Here is a 10593-nt window from a genome sequence, read left to right as displayed (position 1 = left end):
TCCAAACTCAAAGGGTATACCTAATGTTAATTGTATACTTACACCTGAGCATACCATAAAAGTAATCCATGGCATGGTCCATGGTGCTCTGAATTCTACTGTACCATTTTAGAGGCCTCAGAAGGTATAAGGGATGTGACTCAAAACAGAGTAGGAAGAAAGAGCATGAGAAGAAGATTACCACGAAATAAGGAAGAGAGTAGGGAGCGAAAGGGTGGGAGAAGGGGAAATGCACGGAAGATGGAAGGAGACCCTCTTGGGTTCACAAAATACATATAGGCTGTTGTGAGGGGGAAGGGAAGGGGAAAAAAAGAGAGAGATAAGCGTCACAGTAGTATGTGTAGACAATAGGGATGGGAGGGGAGGGGGGAGAGGGAGGGCAGCAGAATACAACTGACACTAGGATTGCTGTATGTATCACATGGATGTATAACCAATGTGATCCTGCAATCTGTACACGTGGAAAAATGACAATTCATACCCTATTTGAATCAAATGTATGATATGTCAAGATCATTGTATTTCTTGAACAGCTAATAAAAAATAAATAAAATTAAAAAGAGAATATAACACAAGCTTATCATATTATCTTGTGAAAGAATATTCTGTTGTGTTATCTTCAATTATTAAAACTTTTGGTTAATATGCATCCTAAAAAAAATAAAATAAGGTTTGGAAATGGATCATGAAACCTGGGTTAAACAGAACAGGAAGTGTGGAAAGGTTGATCCAGGGCAGTGTTGTTTGTGAATAGAGCTCGTGCCACTGAGAAGGACTGAGGACCTTCAGTGTTTCCTTTGAAGCTGGGTAGCCAATATCTTTCTGAGAAAAGAGCCTTTAGCAGTCTGAAGATACAACCAAATTTTGCTTCTGGAAAAAATACCCCAATTCAGCCTCTATTCATATTTACTTTCCTTTCATCTTTTTGAGTTGTAAAGTCCAAAGTCATTGCTCTATATTGTGTTTCTATTCTCACATGGCTGTATCAGGTGTGATTCTCCCCTGACATTATGATAAGCTATTCTTTTCTGGAAAGGTTACCCATCAGGTATGTCGACATCGGTCACTCATTAATCATTGCTTATCTGAGTGAATCATTGGCAGTGTATAATAATTTTTATGAATTGATGAATGCAGGATTAATGCTGTATATAAAATGCTTGTACTTGCGCCTACTGTATCCCTTGAGCTTTGTGTCCAAGCAGCTGGATTGCAGGGGCTCAGCTATCCCATGGCTCCTGGTCTTTTGCCTGCCGCTCTTCCTCTGTGTGTGTGTCTACTGCTGGCATCTGGCTCTGCCCAGGCAGGCAAGCTGCTGGTGGTGCCCATGGATGGCAGCCACTGGTTTACCATGCGGTCAGTTGTGGAGAAACTTGTCCACAGAGGGCATGAGGTGGTTGCTGTCATGCCAGAGGTAAGTTGGCAACTGGGACAGTCATTGAATTTTACAGTGAAGACATATTCAACTTCTTACACTTTGGAGGACTTGGAACATGAGTTTAAAGTTTTTACTGAGACTCAAATGAAAAAATCAGATGAAAGTTTATTGTCTGCATTATTGGATTCAAACAATGGGTTTTTTGAACTACATTTTACCCATTGTAGGACTTTGTTTAATGACAAGAAGTTAGTAGAATACTTACAGGAGAGCTCTTTTGATGCAGTGTTTATGGATCCTTTTGACGTGTGTGGTCTAATTATTGCCAAGTACTTTTCACTCCCATCTGTGGTCTTTACCAGGGGAGTGTTCTGCCATTACCTTGAAGAAGGTGCTCAGTGCCCCAGTCCTCTGTCCTACATTCCCAGATTTTTAATGAGGTTCTCAGATGTCATGACTTTTAAGCAGAGAGTAGAGAACCTTATAAACCACTTGGGGGAGCGTTTATTTTGCCCATATTTCTTGAAAACCACCGTGGAAATCGCCTCTGAAATTTTCCAAGCCCCTGTCACACCATATGATCTCTTCAGCCAAGTATCCATTTGGTTGCTGCGAACTGACTTTGTTTTGGACTATCCCAGACCTGTGATGCCCAACATGATCTTCATTGGTGGAATCAACTGCCACCAGGGGAAGCCACTGGCCAAGGTACGTGTGTCTCCCTTAGCACACGGAGGGAACCCTGGCTTTGGGTGTTAAGAAATATTCTTTCCTGAGTTTGATTCTTTATTAATATCCATTGTATTTGTAATTTTTTCTGGGTTAAAATTGTTTTGTTTCTATTCATAACTGTGGATTAGCAAATTTTATAAAGCTGGCCTCATTGAGATTTATGTGCATATCAGTGATGGGATTTGTGTCATTTCTAAGCTCAATTTCTAAATCTGCCACAGAAAAACCCCAAGAAACACTTGCAAGATATTCCTTTTTGCCAATTGTATAGGAAAGTATTCTGAGCAGTTTTGAATGCATACTTTTCTTTTTTTGAAATTATTTTATATGTATTCATGTATGTAAAGCAAACTTTACACATACGTTATTAAGTAATATCTAATAATGGAGCTGCGGTTGTGGCTCAGCAGTAGAGTGCTCTCCTAGCATGTGCAAGATGCTGTGTTAGATCCTAAGTAGAGTGCTCGCCTAGCACGTGCGAGGTGCTGTGTTCAATCCTAAGCATAACATAAAAATGGATAAATAAAAATAAAGGTTTTAAAATATAACTAAGTGATATCTAATAATAAAGTGTACTTGAGTTCTTTACCTTGTATTTCACTTGGCAATGTATTGTAGTCATGCCCACAATCTAATACTTATAATGTGCTCATTTAGTAATTGCATTGAAAGCTTAAAACAGTTTTTCTTTGGATTCAACCAATAGTGATAGATATTTAAACTTTTTCCACATCTTTGAACAAGACTGTAAACCACATTGTAAATGTGTAAAACACATTCCTTTATTTTTTCTTCCACATCATGTTTTATTTTTTCAACTCTTCTTAGAATATTTTCTGCCAGCTCTTGTGTTTCCCTATTCTTGCTGTTTTCCTTGTATCCTAAGAACATCCTAGGAGTAGAGCTGCTGGTTAGATGCTATCTCATGTTATGTTTAAATAACTTTCGAGTCCTAAGGAACTCCCCTCTTTGATCAGCAGTGTATGAGAGTTGTTGCTTTTACATGCCCTCTCCAGCTCCAGATATTGCAACTTAAGTTTTGTCAAATTTCTGGGGAAAACATTGAGTGTAACTGCTTTGGTTTTTGCTTCCTCCTTCCACAGATATGTTGAGCATTTGCATTTCTTCATAATTTCATGCTCACATTTGTTGGTCATTTTTATTGTCTGTCTTTTTAAAGACTAGTTTTTTAAATCTTCTATGTGAATATTAATCCTGCTTTAAAATATATGGTATGAATAAATGTTCAGGAGCTGTTCTTCACCTTTTATCATGGAGGATTTTCAATTTTGGGGAGTTAAATTGTAAAGGTTTCCTTTAAGAGATCTGGATCCCAACTCATTTATGTCTTTCCTGACCTGAAATGTAGAACCATTTTTCCACATCATGTTTTATTTTCTCAACTCTTCCAGTATTGCTTTTTTTCTTTTTGCCTTTAAATACAAAGTGCAAATATCTAATTTTATTAGTTTTGTCAACCGATAGCCTAATTTCCCAACTCCTTTGGATCCTTATTCAATTCTTCATCCATTGCACTGAACTGCATATATATATATATATATATATATATATATATATATATATATATATATATATGTTTTTATTTTCCATTCTCTTTGCATTTGTATCGGCACTCTCAGTTTTTTCCCACTGACTTCTCTGCTTATTCGGCACTACTGTGTTCTCAGTAAGTTGCTCTGTGGTAAGCTCAAATATGTGTGGCTCACTATCTGTGTTTCTAAATTTCCTAGGTGATTGTCCTTATGTATGCTGCTTCATAAAAGGTTAAATTGTTTTGTCAAGGTCCAAAAAATAACAACAAACTGTTTGTTTTAAGCCTAAATTAAATGTTTTCCTTAATTTGAGAAGATTGGCACTTTTTTGGTTTTTTTTCTTGCTTTTCAGGAAGATGTATCCTTTTTACTCATTCAGAGGTTTTTTGTTTTGAGATACAATTAGGTGTTAATATTTAATTACTTTCACTAATCAGCATTGTCCAATCATCTGGAAGAATATGTATCTGGTAACACAAAATTGTTTCATTGGATTGGCTTATATTAGAATCTGCCTACTTTGAATTTATTTTTGAGGTGACTTTTTAAAATATTATATTATAACTATATAGAACAGTGGGCTTTATTGTTACATTGTCACACATGCTCAAAACATAATTTGTTCATTTCATTCCCCAGTTCATTTCCTCTCCCTCCCTTCCTTCCTCCTCCTGGTATCCTTGCATTACTCTATAGATATTTTAAATGTCCATCAGTAAAAAAATTTCATTTTATTTGCATAAGCATTTTTCTCCTTCCTAAAATATATTTCTAGGCATTTTATTATTTGTGCACAGTGCTATTTTTATTTATTTTGAACTGGTTATTGGTAATTAAAGGGCAGTTTTGTGCATTTACTTAATATCTAATTATATTCCTATATTTTTTCTTAGTTTGTAAGATTGATTTGGTATGGAACAGCATCTGCAAATCATTCCCCCTGCTGGTATTTTCACCACTTATTTTGCTTTACTGAAACACATGAGTATATTATTGGTCCAGGCACGTTAAAATTGTATGCAGTCACTTGCAACTGAAATAATCTAGACAAATACAAAACTAATGTTCATGGAAAATGCATGGTGGCTAAATTCGTGAGGAACAATTCATACATTATCTGAGCATCTTAGGGATGGACTATGCCTTTTTATCTGTAGTTCTGTCTTCTGGCCTGATCACTATACTTTGAGGCATAATCCTATTCTCTCCCAGGCTGGCAGGTGTTGGAGAGGTTCTTCTCTTCACCTGTGGAAACACGACCTAATGCTCATTCTAAAAGCCTGGGGGACTGTGCCTTCAGGCATGTTAAAGCTAGGTATATCTTTCTGCTCTCGGGGAGACCAAGCAAGGAGATACATGTTGCAGGATCTTAACAAGCTGAGTCATTCAACAGGCTTTTCTCCCTTTTACCCTCTATCAGCACTGTGCCAGTCACCAGGAGGCACTGCCTGTGCTCTTGCCCTCTGCCCTGGGGTGGGGCCCTGCACTTTCCTGAACCCACAGTGAGGTCAGGGTGGCTCACCTAGAGGGTTTTAGGAAGTCAGAATCTGTATATGATTTTCTGTCACCATCATTTAGGAATGCCTATAAAACATTGAACCATAGAGAGTTTAAAATATGCTTGGTTTTTTATATAACATTCATATTTTAAAAATAAAATATTTGATTTTATATATATATTAAAGGATATATATGGATTCAAACTTTAATATATTGGGCGACTATATACATTTATAAATATAAACGTACAGTAAGCACAATTCTCAAAGAAGAATTAAGATCTCAGAGGGCCCTTTGGTTAAGAGCCTGGGTATAGCACAGGTATAACTGTAAAAATTTTCATCCATAGAGCTATGGAGTGTGTGTTTAAAATTGGCAGATGTCCCTTGGGAAAGCATTCAGTATTTGTATTGCTGAAGAATAGGTATCTTAGTCTTAAGAGCATCGATTTTGTGAGAAGGAAACATTGATGATAGTGGGATTTTGTATGTATGTTTCTGTATCCTTGTTAGCTGTGTTTGGGAACATGGTGTCAAGTGTCTCTGGCAATAATGTTGATATCAAGAGTCTGACATCATAGAAGACCTCTAATTCTTCCATGCAGAGGAAGAATTACACTTCTGTTAATTGCACTTCTGTAGAGGAGCAAACTAGTGCTGGCCTTAGTGCTCTGCCATCTCGAGTCTCCTGTACAATTATTCGCTTAAAGTCAATTTTGCTTGATAAACTTATACCTACCTCTACTTTCTCTTAGTTTTCATTGTGTAGGACATCTTGTTGGACATCTGTTTTTTTAAACGTTAAATTTTTGCTACTTCTTATTTTATTTATGTGTTTCCCAAATTTTCCAAAAAGTTCTACCCATGTGACTTTGTAGTTCGCTGACTTTTCTGAACATTATTCTGAATTCTTTTTCAGCCATGATCTAGTGTTTCATTTCCTTAGAATCAATGATTGCAACTTTATTAGTCTTTTGGGAGTTATCATGATTCATTTACTTAAATATTTTTTTCATTTCACATTGGTGTGTGTGCATTTCAGTGTACAACTGCCTGCTCTGACATTCACTGGTTCTCTTGAGGCATAGTTCTTCATTTACTTATTAGTCTATCCTGGGTGTTCTAGGGTTATCCTACATAAAGAACTATCAGCCATGGGGTTGGGGCTGTGGCTCAGCAGTAGAGCGCTCGCCTAGCATGTGGAAGGCACTTAGTTTGATCCTCAGCACCACATAAAAATAAAAAATAAAAAATGTATTGTGTCCAATGCAACTAAATTTTTTTTTAAATTCTTAAAAAAGAAAAGAAATCTCAGCCATAAGCAGAAGATGTCAAGAGACCAACAAGTTTCATAGAAAATCAGAATTGAAGATTTGAGGAATAATGGGGAATTTTGGACAAATTCTTGGTCAAGGGAAGCAATGACCAGTAGATCCCTGCAACTTCATTCCCAGGGAGTGGACTTATATAGTAGTGGTCACAACCAAGGTGGCCTTCACCCAAGCAAGAATGCATTAGGTTTTATTGATCTAGAATGAAAGATGCCAGGCACGTTCCTGGCACTGGCAACGTTATATTCTTCCATGACCCACTCCAGTGACACCATAGTGGTTTTGTTTTTCTGTGGTATGCAGTGTAACTGTGCAGGGACTGGCTAGGTTTATTCATCAGGCCAGGTTATGAATGAAGATGGCTGTGGTCATTTTAATCTGGCTCCCTACACTGTGACTCTAGAGGATGAGCTAGTTTCCACAATAGGAGGGCAGGCCTGTTGATCACTCTTCAGTCATGTGAGCCACATGCCTTTGTTCTGACACCAGGGGTGGTCATTGCTGAGCTCCACTCTCTCTTGAAGCAATTATCTAGATTGTGCTACCAAGTGGGGCTCCTGGCTGAGTACTGCAGTGGCTTCTGGAGAGGATGATTATATGATATATAACCTGGGTGGCCATTCTAGTCTTTGGGGTCTGCTGTTGGGCAGAGGGTGCAGGCTGGGTTCTGAGGTTATTCAGAGTCCTTTCTTAGGAAAGGTATGGCCTGAGGCTATGTTCATGGTAAATTCAGGACCTTCTTCTTTTTCAGAGCCTTGGGTACCTTGTGGCTGGATGTATTGGAGGTGTAGCAGGCCTAAATCCACACTTGTCTTAAATGCAGAGAGATGGGAATCTCTCTAGGAGAGGACTGTCATTGGCCCTGATTTTTTGCTGATTAGGGATACTGTTTGACTTTCTAATTGAAGGCATTGTAATCCCTTTGACAATTTGGAATCCAGAAAGTGGGACCTTCCCTGTGTTGGTGAGGCGAATGTTGTGGGCATTGAGCTGGGCAGGAAAGAAACCATCTAGGACTGAAGCTTGGTTGAACTTCCCATTGGGCTTTTTATGGCAACCAGCTCTGCTGGTCTGAGGTTCGCCTGTATCTGTGTTGAAGCATCTTAGCTGACAGCAACACTGAAGGTCCAGCAAGGTGCACACGCTGGTCACCATGATCCGCGCCTCCTCACTGCCATTTCCACCAGGGTTGCCTTTGAGGTGATAGTGGAGTGGGGTCCTGGAGGGATCCTGGAATGCTAGGGTGGCTGGATGATGGCCAGCATGTCTCCTTTCCTTCTGTGGAGCCATGTTCCAGGGAAAGCATCCTGTGTGGTGGTGTGGAAGTCTGGGGAAGGAGGAGGGTTGGCATTGTCAGAGTGAGACCTTCTTCCTCCCCTTCCAAGCCAAGTGTGACTCAGTTCTGCAGACTGGTTGGGTGGCCTCAGGCTTATGCCCAAGTGTTGGAGTGTCAAAAGGTGTCCTGGTCTGAGGATGATTGTTCACTGAGCTTTCTGTGTGGAGGTGGATTCTGAGACTCCAGATCACACGTATTGTTGTTGTCACTCTCCTCCTTCTGATTTTCTAAAGACAATGATGTAACATGACAGTTGCCAAAGCAGTGATACAGCCAGTATCTGGTAACATTCAGGTCTTGAAGGAACCACTGTGTGTTCCTAACAAGGGTGATGCCCCTAGTTTGGTTGTGGAATCGCTCTCTTGACTCTCCCTGTGGTATTATTGGAGAAATGCCACTGTGCTCACCTGTGAAGGTGTGTAAAACTGCCTAATGCAGTTGAGTCCAGTGCACCAAACTGACCCTATGTATTATCTCTGTGGATGACATGGTGTGGATCCTGTGGAAGGAGGTTGAGAACATGGAGAATATATGTACTGTGAACACAAATAATGCTCACTAGAATTTGGGAGAGAAGCACTTAATCTAAGGATCCCTGAAGGAGATTCCACAGGTTATGGCCCACAACAGAGCTCTAAATCTCTGGCTAGGACATGAAATCATATGGAAAGTCAAAGGCATTCAGCATGATACTGAGGCAACCATTGACTAGGTGATGACCTGCTGCTCTGGAGGTCAAGAGAAAGTGAGATATAATCAGTGATGAACCACAATTTCCCTGTTAGGGATCAGGTCAGTCTAAGACCCTTCCAGAAGTTCCTGTGAAGCTGGATCTCCCACTTCATTCTCAACAAAGAGTCTCCAAATTTTACTTTTAGACAAATTCCAAAATGCAACGTTTGTTAAGATTTGCCTTTTAATCCTTGTAGACGACCAAGTCCCTACCCATTGCTCAGTCATTCTGTGACTAAAGTCATATTGTGTTACAGGGCACATGTTCCTATGAGACAAAGATCAGAAGCTATTCTAAACCTGGAAAACATACAAGCCTGGTATTTCAACAGTTGTTATTCATTAATCAAGGCTCTTCTGAGTAAATCATTGGCAGTTGGCATAATACATTTTTACTAATTCATGAATACCCACTAAGTGCTGTGGTATTTAAGTGTCTGCACTTTTTCTGCCTGCTATATTCTGTGAGCGTTGTGTCCAAGCAGCCGGATTGCTGGGGGCTCAGCTATCCCATGGCTCCTGGTCTTCTGCCTGCCGCCCTTCCTCTGTGTGTGTGTCTGCTGCTGGCATCTGGCTCTGCCCAGGCAGGCAAGCTGCTAGTGGTGCCCATGGATGGCAGCCACTGGTTTACCATGCGGTCAGTTGTGGAGAAACTCGTCCACAGAGGGAATGAGGTGGTTGCTGTCATGCCAGAGGTGAGTTGGCAACTGGGACAGTCACTGAATTTTACGGTGAAGACTTATTCAACTTCTTACACTCTGGAGGACTTGGACCGAGGATTCAACTTTTTTGTTGACACTCAATGGAAAACTCCAGAACAAAGTATGTATAGTGTTGCAATGGGTTCATCCAAAGCATTTTTTGACATCAGTTTTTCACGGTGTAGGAGTTTGTTTAATGACAAGAAACTACTGGAATACTTAAAGGAGACCTCTTTTGATGCAGTGTTTATGGATCCTTTTGATGTGTGTGGTCTAATTGTTGCCAAATACTTTTCACTTCCATCCGTGGTCTTCGCCAGGGTGTTGTTTTGCAATTTTCTTGAAGATGGTGCACAGTGCCCCAGTCCTCTGTCTTATGTTCCCAGATTTTTCTCGATGTCCTCAGATTCTTTGAGTTTCATGGAGAGAGTAAGGAACCATCTAATCTACTTGGAAGAGCATTTATTTTGCCCTTATTTTTTCAAACCTGCCTTGGAAGTCGCCTCTGAAATTCTCCAAACCCCTGTCACAATAGGTAATCTCATCAGCCAAATATCCATTTGGTTGTTAAGAACTGACTTTGTTTTTGAGTATCCCAGACCTGTGATGCCCAACATGATCTTCATTGGTGGAATCAACTGCCACCAGGGGAAGCCACTACCCAAGGTATGTTGTCTCTCCTTTAGCACACTGAGAACAATTTGGCCTTGAATGTTAAAAAGAGAAACTTTTCTCAACAGTGGCTTGTTATTTACATGTGTCATACTTGGTGTTTCTTTCTGGTTTCATGAATTATTTTTTTTCAATTTATTTAACTATATGTTTGCAAACATTAGAATTCTAACCTCATTGATCCATGCATATATGCATGTGTATATAATATTATGGTCGTATTTTTTTTCAGGTCACATTTTACTAGTGTCTCATACCTACACTGGCAAAACATTACTTTATTTAATACTATGTTTCCTCCTATGGAAAAGTGCTCTTGGGCTGGGGCTGTGGCTCAGCGGTAGAGCGCTAACCTAGCATGTGCAAGGCCCTGGGCTCGATCCTCAGCACCACATAAAAATAAATAAATAAAATAAAGGTATTGTGTCCAACTACAACTAAAAAAATAAAATATTTTAAAAATAAAATAAAGAAAAGTGCTCTAGTATTTTTCTGCATCTTCTCAATTTCTTGATAATTTTCATGTACATGAAGATATCTAATACAAAATTTGTATCTACTTTTAAAAAATAATGTGCAATAATAGACTGGACATAGTGTTCTTGAGCTTGCATTTTTCATTTGCCAACATATATTTGACATGTTCAGCAGCCAGTGGG

At 39.4% G+C, this 10593-nt stretch overlaps 2 protein-coding genes across 2 annotated transcripts; both read left to right on the top strand.

The window, feature by feature from the left end:
• Positions 1-1231: 1231 nt before the first annotated feature.
• On the top strand, positions 1232-3222 carry LOC139707734 (UDP-glucuronosyltransferase 1A8-like). The gene is made up of 2 exons (XM_071619422.1): positions 1232-2086; positions 3214-3222. The coding sequence occupies exons 1-2, from the start codon at positions 1232-1234 to the stop codon at positions 3220-3222; spliced, it is 864 nt and encodes a 287-aa protein (XP_071475523.1).
• Positions 3223-9073: 5851 nt separating this feature from the next.
• On the top strand, positions 9074-9973 carry LOC139707694 (UDP-glucuronosyltransferase 1A9-like). Its single transcript, XM_071619337.1, has one exon. It carries the CDS (start codon positions 9074-9076, stop codon positions 9971-9973), a length of 900 nt encoding a protein of 299 aa, XP_071475438.1.
• The last annotated feature ends 620 nt before the right edge of the window (positions 9974-10593 follow it).

The sequence above is a fragment of the Marmota flaviventris genome, chromosome 11 (genome assembly GCF_047511675.1).
Source record: "Marmota flaviventris isolate mMarFla1 chromosome 11, mMarFla1.hap1, whole genome shotgun sequence".
Taxonomy (NCBI): Eukaryota; Metazoa; Chordata; class Mammalia; order Rodentia; family Sciuridae; genus Marmota; species Marmota flaviventris.
Note: the sequence above shows the minus strand (reverse complement) of the source record. Positions and strands in the feature narration are given on the sequence as shown.

Bases quoted from the DNA above. Each gene is read 5' to 3' on its own strand.
- LOC139707734 (XM_071619422.1), top strand. From the start codon at position 1,232: ATGGCTCCTGGTCTTTTGCCTGCCGCTCTTCCTCTGTGTGTGTGTCTA.
- LOC139707694 (XM_071619337.1), top strand. From the start codon at position 9,074: ATGGCTCCTGGTCTTCTGCCTGCCGCCCTTCCTCTGTGTGTGTGTCTG.